The sequence below is a fragment of the Sardina pilchardus genome, chromosome 3 (genome assembly GCF_963854185.1).
Source record: "Sardina pilchardus chromosome 3, fSarPil1.1, whole genome shotgun sequence".
Lineage (NCBI taxonomy): Eukaryota > Metazoa > Chordata > Actinopteri > Clupeiformes > Clupeidae > Sardina > Sardina pilchardus.
Window position 1 is genome coordinate 38019592 of NC_084996.1, and position 17214 is coordinate 38036805.

Genomic DNA, 17214 nt, shown 5'->3' on the forward strand with positions numbered 1-17214 from the left:
TGCTGCTTCATTCTACTGGGAATTTCCCATTTCCACTGGAATTTCATCTTAAATATAAATTGATGAACATCATTGGTTTTCTTGGTTGATTTTTCGCCAGTGTTTGATTTTTAATTGTTTTTATTGAGATTATATTAGTCTTCTCCTAAGGTTTGAAATTATAACTCTAAGTATGTGACTTTGGCCTGTGTGTACCTGGCTGCAAATTTACTTTTAAATTATGTATTTTCCTGCGTAAGGCATTTCAAAATATGGATGTATGTTGGTTACAAGTGTAAAATATCAATCCATTCGTAATGATGCACTTCTGGATGCGACCTTTAGGTGAACTTCCACAGTCACTTGCCACTTTATACTTAGGCTATGTAGAGACGAGCCATGTAGCGAATGTATCATGTATGTACTTTGTCTTATGTCTACTGTATGTCTGCGTCTCAGGCTTCCTGTTTTTGTGTGGTGTTGCCTTGTCTGTTGTGGAGCACACCGAAGCAAATTCCTAACAACTTTTAAAGTATTGAGTCTTCTATCTTGAATTGAATTAAAGTATTGAGTCTTGTATCTTTACGTGCACATGATTCATTTGCAAACAAATATCTGCCGTCAGAGACATCTTTGATATGAAGATCCCTGTAACTATGGTTCTGCTTCTATCACAGGTCAAGAAGTGTAGTCAAGGTTACATAACTTTACGACATTGTGCGCCAAAGTTTGTTGGAACTTGTATAGGCCCTTTTCACGCTAACGTCAGACACTTCCCGCTTTGAAGCTTTGCTGGGTATCAGTTCATCCGGCGTACATGCAAAAGCCAGTGGTGGACAGTAACGAAGTACATGTAATTCGTTACAATACTTAAGTAGCATATTGATGTATCTGTACTTTACTTAAGTATTTATATTTGGTGAGACTTTGTACTTTGACTTCACTACATTTTTAAGTGAAAACTCGTACTTTTACTCCGTTACGTTTATGAAAACCCTCTCGTTCCATTTTGGCAAAGCGAATCACGTGTCCAAACTGCGTCCTGCACGCACTTCAGTGCGGCCCACCGAGCATGCATTAGTTTAGATCTGGCCCGCCACGCACTTAGGCTATCATTGGCTTTGCGCTATTTTTTATTTTTTATTTTTTTATTTCCAGCAACGACGTTGTGGTTAACATTCCTGCAAACTAACACTCTTCTTAGAGAACGTGTACATTTACAATGTCAATTTCAATGTTACATAGAGATGAAAGCCTACTCTTTGAAATCTCTATTGCAGCAAATCTAATGTGCATGTTTGTTACTCATAACGTAATAGGGAACGTGTGAGCGTGCATGAAAGGGAGAGAGTGCATTGATAACTGATATCTCCGCTTTATAAAGGGCAGCCACTGAGTGGAGCCGGCAAGAGTCTTAAAGTGACAGTGTACCATTTATAAATGAATCAAACAGCATCATAGTTCTTAACAAATTTATTTTCTACAACAAAATTACTTTGTCATTATTATCATAATGGGGGGGGGGGGGGGCTATTTCATGGATCCAGGATAAATGCATCCTGATAAAGTTCCCTTGGCCGTTGGAATTAAAATAGCCCCACGTCATCATACCCTTCACCACAGCTAGAGATTGGCATGGTGCTTTTTCCAGTATAGGCCTATTAGCCTGTTTGATTTGCATTGAGCTCAATGAGCATTAAACAGGCTAATAGGCCTACTGGAAAAAGCACCATAGCAATCTGTTTGTTTGCAGTTTGATTTTTACTAATTTTTTGAATTAAGGCATTAAGATCAATTGTCAAATGATGATTTTATATTTCTCTTTTTAGGCAACTTTAGCATGGTATCAAATACATGTTCTCCCCACTGTAGATAGCTTCTAAGCAAATAGACAAATGTAAGAAACTATTTGAAGAGTGGCATTAGTATTTCACCTTATATAAGCTGATTTAGCAGGAGCTTTGATGTGAAAAGGATAAATTATAATTATTAAGCCATTAGAACCATAATTCATTGAAGTACTTTTACTTGTAATACTTAAGTACATGTGAAGGCAAATACTTTTATACTTCTACTTAAGTGAAAATTCAAAGTGGGTACTTTCACTTTTACTCAAGTAATATTTGACACAAGGTATCTATACTTTCACTTAAGTACATAATCAATGTACTTCGTCCACCACTGGCAAAAGCTATGGTGATACGGTTACAGTTCTTGAGGTAAGATTAATATTTCACATGTATTTATTATCTTCATTTTCCTTGTTATCGTTGGCGATCATTGCCGTCACGTAGCTGCTTTGATTTGAGAGTTAAGTCAGTAGCCTAATCCTTAATATCAGCAACTTCAGCTAGCTTCAAGTTGGTTTGATAGTGGATATTCGAAAGAGATTCAAAATAAGGAACGGTCTTTCTCTGGCTGTGTCCGAAACGGAAGGCAGCTGCCAACTGCCTCACTGCCTTCACTGCCTAGCGAGTGAGTTGCCGTAGAAGGCAACAACCCAGTCAGCCCAAATAGAGACAAATACGTCTCCAAGACGCCTGGAAAAGATCTGAACAGCTTATGGTGCATTCACGGGCATGTAGGATGTCGGAGGATTCGCTTTATAACCGTTTAGAATGTCCCGACTTCCTATGAAACAGCGTTCACTTGACAACAACAAATAAAAAACATGGCTGCCCCCTTGATAGCAGCAATTGTAGCTGTCATACAACATGAGGCTTGTCTTACAACACTTGGCAGCACACATCCTTGAAGAGGAAGTACAGAGAGCTACGACGAGGTCTATACTAGCTGCCAAAGATTCTAGAACAGAGCAAGATGGATCACTGGCCGGAGAATACGTTGGATATGTTGAAGTACAACGCTCCATGGGCGCCATTTTGGTAAGAAAAACAGCTGGCAACGGCAAAAACAGCTGTTGATGTGGGTTTATATGATTGGAACGGTGTCTGAAATGTTGCTGAGCTTACCACAATGGCGCCCTGTCGTGTACTTCATTCTTTTGACGCAACTGATCCATCTTGCTCTGTTCTAGACTCTTTGTTAGCTGCTACTTGTATTGTACTTTATTACATCGCGTTCCATTTAGAACGTCTTATTTTGATCTTACAAACAGCGGCGGCATCTCTGAGAATGCGTGTCGTAGTTCTAGATCTTTATCATATTTAATACCTTTATAAGATCTTTGTAAGAAGGTAGATGGATGTCCTATTATGACGTATTGATGAGCATCTGGGATACGGCTGCTAAACGCTGTTTGAAGATCTTAGCAAGACGTATCAGATACGTCTGCCAGATGAGCAAACGCTCTCTAGAATACATCTTACAGCCGTCCAGCAGACCTTTCCAACACATCTGCAAGACACCTGGCAGACGTTCTTGTGCTTACTGGGAAGGTAGCAGCTAAAAACAATGTTTCGGACAGCCTAGCCGTTGCTATGTTACCGACAGCTGTCCTTTAGGTGCGTTAGCATAAATCGCTAATAGGGCTCGGGATCATGACGTAAAAAACTTCGCGGGCGCAGCCATATTGGCAGCTTCACTCCTAAGTTTACTATGGATTACTATGGATTTACTCCCGCCTATATTAGTGTGTTGCTGTTACTTAGTTTTTGCCTTCTTGGTCGTGTGTTGCTGTGTAGTGGGGTGTAACAGCACCACCCATGATCGCAAGAGGAAAAGAATCGCTAATACTACATTTCTGCTTCTTGTCTTCTGCATCGGAATGAATGGATATTACGCTCGGTACGCTACCAATATGGCGGCTATTCCTAGAATGCAAGGCTTGTTCCCGAGCCCTATTACTGATGTGTAATGACCGGGTAATTTCTGGAAATGCTTTAAAACCCTGACCATCCAACCCGGTTCACTTGTTAAGACCCCGAGGATGGTGTTGTGGAGGATTCGAAATTTGAAGTATAGCATGCTTTAGACGTGTAAACAGACCTATCGGCTATCGTGATTTTTGCAAGCTAAATACAAAGAGGTGAATGGAAGCATTTTACCGTTCAAGTTAAATGTGACTCTCCACGGCAAAACCAGTCGCTTGTCGCAACAGACGTTTCTGAGAAAAATTACCATTTATGTTATGTGTGCTAAAATCGTGGAATTTTTTTTTGTGTGTGTGTTTTGAAACAGTGGGAGGTCTGCACTGTACGGCCGTGAATACATTTTGCCGAAAAACGTACCTTTTCTAGTCTTAAAACGTGAGTGTTGAGCCGACAGTTAACTTCAGAGGCAGAATTCTCTGTTTTTCTCTTGGCATGACAGGATGAACTCAACTCCTTTGAATGTTTATATTTCAGTAATGTGAGGTTCAATTCATTAGATATAGGTATCGTTTTGAAGGTTGATTATGCCCCTTCGTGAAAACCTAATAAATATGATTTTGAAAATGTGAACTGGCTGTGTCCGAAACGGGCAAAAATGCTGCCTTCTAAGATAGGCTATCTTACAGGGGAGCGAGGCATCGTGTCACGTCCGAAACAAAAACGCTGCCTTCTAAGATACCTTCGTTTTCCCCAGTTTTGAAGGCAGCTATGTGACCATTCAAAGCGAAATCAGTCGTTTTGCGCACAACGTTATTTTGAGAAAATCAACAATAACAAACTTCCGGGTTAAAATGTTGAATTTCACGTTTTCGCATAATTCGACTGTATACAGTCTACAGTTTCATATCATGAACGTATTTCACGGAAAAACATACGTTTTGACTGTTAAATCCGGCTAAGACTCAACACATTTGCTGTCATTCCCGTTGTGCACGCGCCACTTAAAAAGGTGATTTCTCCTCTTCTGGCATATCGTGACAGGAGAACCATGTCAACTTTGGATGCGGTTATCTTAGTGATAGTTTGTGTAATAGCCTACCCTCAATATACATATCGTTGGAAAGCTTAGTTTATGGCCGTTCACGTGAACATAATAACTTAAAGAGGAATAATGCAGGATTGGCGATTTCATCTCTGGTTTCGGTTTCGTTTTTCGTTTTCGCTCGTTTTATGCTTGCATATTTCTCTGCAGAGCTTCCCCGACAGCTTTAGCGTGTATATTTATACATATATAGGCTATATATAAATATATAAATTGCAAGCGTGGTTCTTCTTGTTCCTTTCGCGTCTCTGACTTCCAGATGTAAACAGCAAACGATCGTTTATCAGAAAGTTGCAAGGTTGTAATAGCGGAGAGGGACACTAGGGGCGGGAGGAAATGTGACTGTTTTCGATAAAACTGGTCAGTCAAGCAAAACAACGATTTCTAAGCGATTTTATGACCATGAAAAAGTTGCATAGGGTCTCTTTAATTTAATAAATTTTACCGAAACGACTGGTTCCGCTTTACAGGGTCACATATCCTTCATGCTGCCTTCAACATCCAAAAGTTCTATTCAACTATGATGTCAGTGAACGGTAAAATGCTTCCATTCACCTCGTTGTATTTTGCTGGCAAAAATCACGATAGGTCTGTTTACACGTCTAAAGCATGTTTATACTTCAAATTTCGACTCCTCTCCTCCACAACACCATCCCCGGGGTCTTAACTGCGTTGGCTGGTCAGGTTTTTAAAGCATTTCCAGAAATTGTCCGGTCATTACACATCAGTGGCAATCAATTTGCAATGACTAGCATGCTAATAGCGATATACGCTAACGCACAGCTGTCGGTAACATAGCAACGGAGTTTTTAGCTGCTACCTTGTTGCCTTCTACGGCAACTCACTCGCTAGGCAGTGAGGCAGTAGGCAGCTGCCTTCCGTTTCGGACACAGCCTGTGACTGATTTTGCCGTGGAAGGTCACAAATAGAACTTTTGGGCATTGAAGGCAGCATGAAGGATACATATCTAGTTCTATGCTGCCTTCAAAACTGGGCAAAACGAAGGTATCTTAGAAGGCAGCGTTTTTGTTTCGGACATGACACGATGCCTCGCTCCCCTGTAAGATATCTTAGAAGGCAGCGTTTTTGCCCGTTAATATCAAACCAACTTGCTAACAACATGTTAGCTAGCTGAAGTTGCTGCTATGTATAGCACGGGTCTCCTAAACGTTAGGACTAATGTTATGTTCAGTTATCGTTTGCAATTATTGCTCTCGTATAGCTGCATTGATTTGAGAGTAAAGTTAAATTACGTTATGACTATATTACTGCTACCGGACGAACTGATACCCAGCTGCTGACATCACGTGAAAAGGGCCTATTGGGAAACACTTGTGTAGCTTACCGATGCACCAGACTACATAAGCTGCACCACTATAAGTTCAAACTGTCATTTTGGGAAACAGTTGTGTTGTACTTACAGTTCCAAACATGTTGCTAACGTAGTTGGTAACTTTACTTTTGGGAAACGTACGTCAGGATATCTTGAAAAGCACTGCAGTGTTCAAATGCTATTTGATGGCAAATGCATTTCTGTTGGTTTTGCTTGGAAAAAAATAAACAAATAATAAGTTACAATGTACTGTATCATTTCAGTACAAATGTAAGTTTTTATCCCCCTCCATGAGCCACTGCAGCTGGTGTCTTAAAATGCCTCCTCATTCAGGGCATCTAGCCAAATCAGTTGGCTGATCATCATCAGAATATACACCCCTGTACACTGTACCCCTGTTGCTCCTGGGTGTCGCTTGATGCTCCCCAACCCCTGTATAGTATGTATGTATGTATGTATTTATTAATTTATGTATTTATTATGACCGCCGCTAGCATAGCTATTTTCCGTAAACGATTCCCGGGACACCCTAACACCGGGGCACATGAAACTTGGTGGGCATGTAGCCCCAGTAGACTTCTGCGGAAAAAAATCGTTTCGTCCCCTGAGATCACTCCCCCCCCGCGCTGTCCCCGCCCGAAGCCCAAAAATGACAGTTTTTCCTACATAACTACCTGAACCGTGGTACCGAGGAAGACAAAATGTTTATGGTATGTTGGTCTTTAGAGCTTGGATCAGCTTAGCTTATCTTCAGATGAGATGTTATGAACTGCACCAAATTTCATGTGTATGATTAACCTGACACCCTTCATCCATGGGGGGCTATAAAATAAATGGATTTATGTGTACATTCAGGACTGTATACCCATCGGCCTGTAGATGGTGGTTCCAAACACACATCTCAATCTCTGCTAGATTTTGTCCTAGAAACATGTAAGTGACACCATTAGAAACCTTTCCAAATATATATGTTTTAAAAGAGAATGGTTGTTCTGGGTGCAACAAACATACAAACATGCAGGAACACACACACACACACACACACACACATTCATACCTACACACACACGCACCAGCACATACACACGTACATAAAAAATCTTTGAGTACGTTTTCTGAGATGCAGCACTGTGTGAGACCACCGGAGCTGAGAATTGAGTGTGTGTGTGTGTGTGTGTGTGTGTGTGTGTGTGTGTGTGTGTGATGTACTATAGCCTGTGTGTGTGGGTGGGTGTGCGTGTGTGTGTGTGTGTGTGTGGGGGGGGGGGGGGGTGCATGTGTGTATGTGTGTATGTGCATGTTCTGTGTATTCTGTGTGTGTTCTCTTTCTCTCTCTCTGTGTGTGTTCTGTGTTATCTGTGTGTATTTTGTGTGTGTTCTCTCTTTCTTTCTCTCTCTCTCTCTGTGGGTGTTCTGTATCTCTGTGTGTGCCTGTCTGTTTGTGTATGTGTGTGTTTGTGTGTGTGTGTTTGTGTTTTTTACAAAAGTATATTTGGGCAGGCCAGAGGCGGGTAGGGCCTACGAGGCAGAGCCCCCCCACATAACCAATCCCAATTTAACCCCTGCCTACATCCCTACTAAAGGATTGTTACAGTAAAAGACTATCACCACATGCATCTACATGGCCTTAGGCTACTATTTTCTCTTTTTAAAATACATTTTTGTAATAAAATTAAATGTTTTGAGATAAAATGTTAAATACGAGTCGTGGTTTTATTTGAATGAGTATGGGAATGTAATGTTTTTGGAGGAAAAGTTTTGTTGCTGGACCTACTCAAACTGCCCCGCTGCCTTCATCATGTCTGACTGTCCCATGATGCTTCGCAGTGTGGCAGCCGCGGCCACCAGCTGACTGGAACTAAGGAACCGGGTTGGAAGTGTAGCTCGTGGACCTGTTCATGGATATGAGCTTCATTTAGTCCCGTAAATGTTTTACGCGTGAGTTGTGCCTTCGGCGTCATGATATTCTCTCAGAATATCATCTCCTGTGAAATATGAGGTACCATTTGTTGGTAAGTACCTTAGATAATGTAAATGTGATATAAATTGGGCTAGCTTGCTAACGTTAGCTAGCTGGCTAACTTGCTAGCCCAGAAGCTAACAGTGTTGCTTCTTTTGTTACCAGTTTAGCTAGCGTGGCTAGGTAGCCATAGCCTTTAACTTTCATTTACACTATCAGTTGATGTGACTAGAAAAATGCTCTTGTCATCCTGATCCCATTTTATTCAATCATAGGTTAATAGACTCCACATTTTCAATTGACTTCATTTTTAATCCGACACTATAGAAACAACACGTAACTCTAAACTTCTTGGGCAAGAATCAACTCCGTTTTTCTCCTTTTATGCTCTTTAAATGGGTTCCGCTCATAGGTTCCGCTAAGACACCGGTCCTCACTTGAAATTTGTTATATCGACTGCCCTGTGCTCTCCTCTTGTGTCTGACTTCTGACCCTATTTTACACGGAATGGGTCAAACCACCACCACAGATGTATGACAGGCAATGTTAGAGTTCACACTATGGATGCGCTGTCTCGCTAGCGACACACAGTGTTATGCCAGTTCCCTTAACTTTACATCAGTCACTCAGTCACACCAGTCTCATGTAGCAACGATTAATGATGTCGTTTTATTTGCTTACGTTTTGACGTTCTCAGAATGATATTTCCAGTTTTAACAAGTTATGTCAAACATGAACTGCAAATTAAAATGCAAAGTCTCATACTGTCTGACTGATATTGCCACACTCATATGTTACAGTTATGGAACCTCTGAACCAGTCAAACGTGATCCATCGTCAAGATTCCCTTCCGCCAGCTTTGGATCTTTCAATGAATTACAAAAAAAGTCGCATTAGTTCAAGATCCACTGAGGCACTGGTGAAAAAGCCCACTTGGTGTGATCTTGGCACAGCTGACCAAACTCCAATGGGTTTTTCTGGTGTCAGAGCAGAACATAGTATTCCCCAGCCTTATCCACAGATGTCAACACAGGATGACTCAGAGGTTGCTCACAGGGAACCGTTTGATACAAGTCCTCGTTTAGGCTCCCAAAGCAGGTTTAATGGACACCTACCTGCTAGCCATTTTTCCTCTGGAGTCTACAACTGCAAGGCAGAACTACCGAAGAAAAAAATGGTCAGGAACGCTGATCAGGAGGTGCCACGCCACTCAAGTAGACATTCCAGGGTGGACCACCAAAATGGACTTGGCAGCCATTTGCTATTGCCAAAGGCTGTTGGGAAAAATGCCATGAGCCCCCTTGGGTATAACCGATATCAGACCAATTCTCCAACACCATGGGTGTCTAGATCTGTATGTCCCTCAAAGGGCTATAAGACTAGTGTTGAAAGTAGTATTGGTACTCCTCCTAAATTGCCATTGCATAATGCCTCATATCAAGCCATCACTTCACAGGGTCACAAGGTCAGCCCGATTCATAAAAAGGTCATGGCCAAGCACATTACTGAGGTCAGACATTCTTCCTCCCCTGTATACATTGAGAGTGATGACAGTGATGTCGTAGAGGTGCCTGTGTCCAATTGTAGCAAAAACACCCGTAGTCCCAAAATATCCACGAGCCCACAGCTATCAGCCTGTGCACAGACTCATCATGATTGCCACACTAACACAAATAGCACTGGTTCTTCGGGAGAATGTGGAGACGACGCCATGTACATTTGGGCAAGTGAATACTCTACCTCAGGGGTTTTTGCTGCACAGCCCCCAAAACCCACATCCAGCAACCCGTCCTCCGACGAGGGCATTGGAAACCCCCACCGTGAGGCGACGAAAGTGAACACACAACCGACACCAAAGCAGCAGAAGACCAGGAGCCCATCTGGGCAGGCGAAGGCCTCGGCTGGCAAAGCCGCGTCGTCGTCGTCCGCTGCCGTCCCTCCTGCCAAGCGCAAGCGGAAGAAGCATCGCCCGGGACCGTCCTCTTCCTCCTCCATGTTCGCGCCTCAAGAGCCCGAGATCAAGCTGAAGTACGCCAGCCTGAGTCAGAAGGAGGAGAAGAGGGACAGTCGGGCGGACGCCAACTTCTGCCCCTACGTGCGCGTGGAGCTCCGCGGGGTCTCCGCCTGCACCGTGGTCAACTGGCAGGAGGAGGAGGAAGCGCTGCGGAAGAAGGGGGGCCATCGCTCCGCCGCGCCGCTGAGGCACGCTGCTCAGGCCACGGGGACGGTCCCCAGCACTTCCTGTTTGCGCCTGGGCCGCATGAACGCCGACAGCAGAGGGAGAGCCACGCACACCTGCAGCCTGTGCGGCTGGCCCGCCAACAGCATGGGCCTGGGGGACCTGCACGGGCCCTACTACCCCTCCGACTACAACCTGCCCTACAAGCTGCTGGACCAGAGGGACCCGAGGGAGAACGTGCAAAACACGGAATGCGCCGGGGGCAGTCAGGGTTCCGTAGAGAACTCCCCATGGAATCCCAGCAAGAGGCCCCGCAGAGACTGGCCCACAGACGACGGCTCCGATGCTGCTGCTGCTGCCGCTGTATTGGTGGCGGACCGGAACACTGGCGAGCGCTGGGTGCACGAGGATTGCAGCGTCTGGTCTGCAGGTGTCTTCCTGATCAAAGGGAGGCTGTACGGACTGGAGGAGGCCATCAGGCTCGCGGAGGAGACCGTGAGTTAGAACACCTGTGGAATACTGCCCAGTAAAGCACTCTTGTGAAATAGTTTTTTGATGATATTTCCTTACATTCAGACACATCTGTATTTGAGTTTTGTCTTATTTTATAGCTTTAGAAGGTACAAAAGTGATAAAAAAAATACTTCAAAAAATACTTCAAGGTCAGGTCAATGTTTTCAGGTCAAAGTCCAGGTGCTTGTATGATTGTGTCATGTGTTCTGGTGGAAGGAGAGTGCCTTTACAACGCATGTCTTTTCTGCAGGTTTGTTCCTGCTGCCACAAAGTGGGAGCCACACTGGGCTGTTTCCTGAAGGGATGCTGCAATAAGTACCATTACATCTGTGCCCTGCAGTCAGGTGAGTGTGGCACGCCAGCGTGCCCACAGTGCCCACACTATGGGCACACATGAGCACCGTCTCACTAGCCACGTTTACATGGACAGGGTTTTTTGTCATTCCGATTAAACTATTCCGATTGAACATTTCGCGCCGTCTGTTTACATGGGCTACTTTCTGTTCAGGTGCTTTCAGGTGCTTTCAAGCGCTTTAAAATCTTTGATCGGAATAGCCGTTGTTGGCTACTTTCATTGGGAAGATATAGCATTCAATCCGAATGACCATATACATGGGTGTTCATTCGGAATAGGAATACTACACCACCTCTTCCATTCCGATTAAAATTCTGATCAGATCAGGAATTTTCATTCCAATTGAGCTGTTATTATATGACGATATTTATTCCGATTGAGCTGTTAGTCTGTTTCTAATCGGAATAGAAGTGTCTATGTAAACGTAGCTACTGGGCCAAGCATGCTTTTCACAAGTACAAGAACATAGTTTGGGAACAACTAGATATGTATTTTTGCCGCGTGAAATTGTGTGATTTAAAAAAGTTGTGGGTACGTACACCTAATTGAAAAAGTTACGCATACCAGTGTAACCAGTTTACATTACACTCCCTTACTTTCATCCACGGCAACTGTCTGTTTTTTTTAATGCTTCAATGTTTGGACTACTGCGGTGGCAGATACAATCAGAGATGTCATGTCAGGGGTCTCGCTCAACAAACGTAGCAAAGTGTCGGAGGAGTTAGTCAGCCTGCTTTCACTCCAGCTTTTCCTGTGTGTGGGCAGCACTTCTGGACTGTCTGGCTTCGTCTTTGAACTGGTGTGTCTGTCTGTCTAAATGTGGCCATGTGAGTGTTTGAGGGAGAGACCGTTAAACTGGGCGTCTCATTCCTGTTATCTAATCCATGCGTTTCTTTTTTTTTTTTTTTTAAGGCTGTTTACTGAGTGAGGACAACTTTTCCATGAGATGCCCGAAGCACAAGGTACAGTTTTTGACATTTACATACACATATACATATACAGTACATATACGTATACATACACTACTCACAAAAAGTCAAGGATATTTGGCTTTTGGGTGAAATGTGTTGGCCTAAATTGTTTGAGATGAGGAAACCATCATTGCATGCTTCTACTTCATGATATAATACTGCATAGCTTGAACATTTTATATTTTACATAAATTTGCTTAAATTTACCGCAACGGCAGCTACGCCTAACTTTTTGTGAGTAGTGTATGTTACTATACTTGATGACACGTTAACTTACCTAGACCCACATAGTGCCACTGTTATTATTGATAGTCAAGTCATTTACCTTCATTGTGAAAAATAGAAATGTAAAGAGACATACATTAAGAAGGCCTGAAAGAAAGACACAAAGGCAAAATGTTTCAGGGAATTATATTGGGAAACATTGTTTATAAAGTTTCTTCTAAATCCAGAAGTATTATACCACAATAAAATGCTTGATGCTCATTTGATCCTAATATTCAGGCGTGCCACAACAATATCCAAACTGCATTGTTCAAATTGTATTTCTTGGGTCATTTAATGATGAATGTGGTATGATAAAGTTGTCAGGGAAAACAAGGACCTGATTGGCTGAGGGATGTAGATGATTCAAACCTCATTTATGCCAAAATGTCAGCAGTAACTTTGCTTTATTTAAACCGACTTTTAGATTTAATATTTTTTTTATCTTTGACAGCCAGAGATAATGAAATGTGAGCCAGTGTTAATCTCCGTCTCCTCCCCAGAACAAGTCTCCCCGACCTGTCACGAGATGACGAGCAAGAGGAGACAGGGTGCCAGTGAAGGTGTGTGGGTGAGCTTATTTCTGCCCTGGTGGCTGGAAAAGCCGATGTTCTTTCCCCATTTAACTAATCCCTTTTTAAACAGAATGACATTTGTATAAACTATTTTGACATTTAGAACAACAGCACTGTCGTGAGGAGCATTGCTTATGAACAAAGTTTATTTGAATGTTGTCTCAGCATCTTAGGCGTTTTGTCGGCAAAGAATTCCATTTGAAATATAAGCACATTTTTTTTATTTATTAACATAAAAGGCAGGCGGGAAAAGATTTACATCAAGACCTGTGTCAAGAGATAGGCGTCGCCGCTGAACATAGCTTAATTTTGAGGGGGACACAGTTTGACACGATTGAGTATATCAACATTGCAAGGTTTCCTGAAAAAAAAGACAAACAACCCTGTTCCTAGACTTCCTACATGTCGATATTCATTTGTGTATGTTGAAGAGATAAGACAACAAGGAGAGGCTGCTGCACTTCATTGCGACTACAGTCAACGTGCTGTGTGAGTGCAGTGAGTGCTACCTCCATCATCAGCAACCACAATGTTAGGAAATGTCAGTAGTATGTCATTAGTCTCTCTTAATCCTGCCTAGAAACATAACTGTCTCCTGGATCCAGACAGTGATACGGATCACTCCCAAAATTGTTTATTCCTTGGGTCATTTCAGACCTTCCCTGAAAATTACATCGAAATCCATCCATAACTTTTGAGTTATCTTGCGAACAAACAGACAAACAAACAAACAAACAGAAAGACAGACAGACAAAGAAACCTTGATGAAAACATGACCTCCTTGTGCTTGGCGGAGGTAAAGTAACGTAATAGAGATGAATAGTCAAGACAAGAGTAGCTCAGGACTCGAGAAGCTTGAGATTTTGGTAACATATCACATGCTTTAGTGCTTCAACACTTTTAGAGGCACTGTGAAATCTATACCTCCCAAAGCAGCAGCTTGATGGAAGTAACTTCTGACTTGCTATATAGTGATAGTAATGATAACAATATCTAAAGTTTTGTTCAATTTACATCAGTAGTAAGTCATATACAGCATTGAATGTGATCTGAAGTTAACCCTGAAACAGCACAAGTGGGACGGTGAACACACTGTTTCTCTTCTACAGGTCAACCCTGTTTGCCATGAAGCTGGTGACGCGGCCCCTCACCCCATGCCTTCAGCACAGCACATAACCTGCAGGGATGGCTCTTGTTCTCAAATGGGTCCTCCACAACTGTTTACATTCGTTAATGTGATGATTTTTAAATTGTTTTTGTTTTGTTTTGTTTTTATTTTATTATTTTTTTAAAGAAAAATAGGTTTACAATTTTCACAATGACCAATGGAGTTTGGGACTTTTATTTGTATTTCTTTTCCCTTCTTTCTTGGATTGTGGCTGGCTGAACTGGCGCCCATTAAGGGCGTATTATGAGTTGGTACTCAGACCTTATGGTCCGCGAATGGAAAGGAAGTTTCTAATAATTGAAGAAAAGTTTTAAACTGATTTTGCCCTTGAGGTCCAACTTTTTATTTGTAATTTATTTTGTGTTTTGCAAAAAAAAAAAAAACTAATGAGGAGATGAGTAGAATGAATGAATTAATGGGACCCAGACCCTTGTCATTGATGTGAATATATTTATTTCTTACTTGCTTTTTTTAAAAAAACATGTGTATTTATTACTTGAGAATCAATGTGAGGGAGGGTACCTCTGGAATTATGTCCCACGGAACCTTTGAGTTGTTCACATTCCATCTGCTGCTCGCGTTCTAATGAAATGCTGCATTGGCGTCTGGGCTCGGCACATCCATGTGTTGTATTTGCCGCTACTCAATTTCACCATATTCCTTGTGCTTTGCAGATAAGTTGGATTTCAATAAATTCTTTTCTTACTTAACTAGTCGTGGCGTACTTTTTTTGGCTGCTGGCCTCATCCATCTCGTGTTGGGTGTGAAGTGTCTGAAAGGCCTCGGTGCAGCGCTTCATGTTCCGTCTTCAGTAAGCCATCAGGATGGCGGGCTGTTGGGAGGGAGGAAGATGGCAGAAGGCGCTGCCAGGACGTTCTTCTCGAACGGGGGCGCTAGAACTGCCCTCCCATCTGGGGTGAAGTGGCAATGGAGGGGACATGCCCAGAGATTGAGAAAGGGACAGATCCCCATATGCTGTTCTGTGAGCTGCTCAGCATGGCGTAACTGTTGGAAAGTGGAACTGCACCCTGAAATGGGCTTTTATGAGCTGTAAACTAAATACTATGACTGTGATGACACATCAGAGCTAGTTTTAACATTGTTGAAATTAGCATCTTTATGGAAATTTAAAGGTGAATGTCAATTTCATATCCAGATTAAGACATGACACCCCTTTAAATCCCTTCCTCTGCCTGTGTATTCAAAGCTGGGGGTGAAATGCTTTGACCATTTGTTTTCCTCCTTCAGGCTTTCTTAATCAAAACTTCAATTTCAATATTTGCAATTCTCAATGCTGCTCAGATATATAGCCAATATGTGGAGTCCCTGCAGCCAGAAACATTTATATTTTTGGACCCTTCAATTGGCGTAGGAATGTTTTTTTTTTTCACACAGTGCCAATCATATCTTACCTTTCCGCGCAGAGATGCTAGTACTTTCTTTCCACCTCCCAGAAATCTTCATTGTGTTGAAATCTCCCCGAAGCCACTGCTTTTTTGGTTTATGACTCATAATACCCTGCCCGACCTCCTAGTTTTCATGCAGTGCTAAGCTGCCTGTGGGGCTTTTCCTGCTATATTCAGCATCGAGAGCGAGCGAGCGAGCGAGAGAGAGAAGGAAAGAAATGTTTCTTAGCGGAGTGCAACTGCAGGAGGATAGCAATTGTCACTCTGACCTGTGGATATTGTATGTTCCTCATCTCCCTTATCACTTCCCTTGACATCCTCCGAGTAGCACGTCTCCTTTTGTCTGACTGAGAATAGCACGGCATCTGCTCCACACATCCATATGTAGAATCTGCCTCTTACTTATGATGTTCTTTGTCTGTTTTGTTTGTGTCTGTATTTGGCAATCAATATGAACCAGTGCATTGAATCATTCACATTGCCTTGTTTTGTTTCTTAGAATAGCCTTTAAAAGACCATATGGAAAGTTGCTACACAAAGGGGGTTCCATATGTTCACTTGGAGAGAAAAGTACATCCTCAGTGACTCATTCACTGTTTTGGTCCGTTTACTGCCTGAATTATTCCACATTTTTTATTCATTAATGTTTACCATATTAACTCCATTTCACTCAGCCTGATTAATGTATTGTTACGAAACAGTCATCCCCACCAAATGAAGCCTTTTGCATAATCTATCTTCGAGATTAATTTGGCAACGTAATGTAATTAATTCTGCAGTGTACTGTAATCATCAAGCGAACACTATGGAGACTCTATTCCACCTGTCACATCGTAGATTGCTTGTCTACGATGTGAAGACCCCCAGTTGGTCATGTGCTGTAAAATGCATTGTAAATCCACTTAACATGTTTTGACATTTAAAAATGCAGGGCATCATCCATGCATACACACATACTGTACATTACATACAATCCTCCAGCGTGTAGTTGTTCTGCAGGAGCGTTTCCAACGGCATGTTGTGTGTGGGTAAGCTCTCGGCAGCCCCTGTAGTTGTGTGTGTGAGCTCGTTAAGCTTCAATTAGGGCTGCAGCAGGGCCACGGGGCGGTTTTTGTGTGGCGGTGCGGAAGCTCGAGGCGTGCGACGGGGAGCGACTCGCTCGGAGACTCGGAGGCGCTGCGATGGGCGCAGAGCATTCTCAGGCGAGCGAGCGAGCGAGCGAGGCTCCTTTTGAAGTCTTATCTGTGCCTTTCTGCATGGTGCGATGAGTCATGGCCACTGTTTATCTTCTTGGATGTCAACTGGAAAAGGAGTGTGTGTGTGTGTGTGTCTGTGTGTGTGTGTGTGTGTGTGTGTGTGTGTGTTTGTGTGCGCGCCTGTTTGTGTATGTGTGTGCATGTGTGTGTGTGTGTGTGTGTGTGTGTGTGTGAGGAGGGGTTTGGTGTTTGGCTTGTTGCACCAGGTTTCTCACTTATATAGTTGATGCCTGCAGCCAGCACAACCCTCTCCATTCCTCTCCTCTGCTCTCCGTATATGCATGTGTGCACAGCTGGCTTTGCTCTCTGGTTCACATGCAGAAATGTACCTTTGATCACCATCACAGCACACAGCCATGCTCAGCTTTGAGTCCCAGAGC

General features: G+C 42.8%; 1 protein-coding gene across 2 annotated transcripts; it reads left to right on the plus strand.

Moving 5' to 3' along the window:
• Positions 1-8004: 8004 nt before the first annotated feature.
• Positions 8005-14882, plus strand: si:ch211-165g14.1 (transcription factor 20). 2 transcript variants are annotated; one of them, XM_062533197.1, is made up of 6 exons: positions 8005-8199; positions 8948-10821; positions 11090-11183; positions 12107-12156; positions 12933-13000; positions 14114-14882. In XM_062533197.1, exons 2-5 carry the CDS (start codon positions 8950-8952, stop codon positions 12960-12962), a joined length of 2046 nt encoding a protein of 681 aa, XP_062389181.1. In that variant the 5' UTR covers positions 8005-8199; positions 8948-8949; the 3' UTR covers positions 12963-13000; positions 14114-14882. The 2 variants fall into 2 exon arrangements, with proteins under 2 accessions (XP_062389181.1, XP_062389180.1); XM_062533196.1 differs by having other exon boundaries at positions 12933-12992.
• The last annotated feature ends 2332 nt before the right edge of the window (positions 14883-17214 follow it).

Coding starts and splice junctions, on each gene's coding strand:
- si:ch211-165g14.1 (XM_062533197.1), top strand. CDS start 8,950: ATGGAACCTCTGAACCAGTCAAACGTGATCCATCGTCAAGATTCCCTT. Junction 10,822..11,089: donor TCAGGCTCGCGGAGGAGACC/GTGAGTTAGAAC, acceptor TCTTTTCTGCAG/GTTTGTTCCTGCTGCCACAA. Junction 12,157..12,932: donor TGAGATGCCCGAAGCACAAG/GTACAGTTTTTG, acceptor TCTCCTCCCCAG/AACAAGTCTCCCCGACCTGT.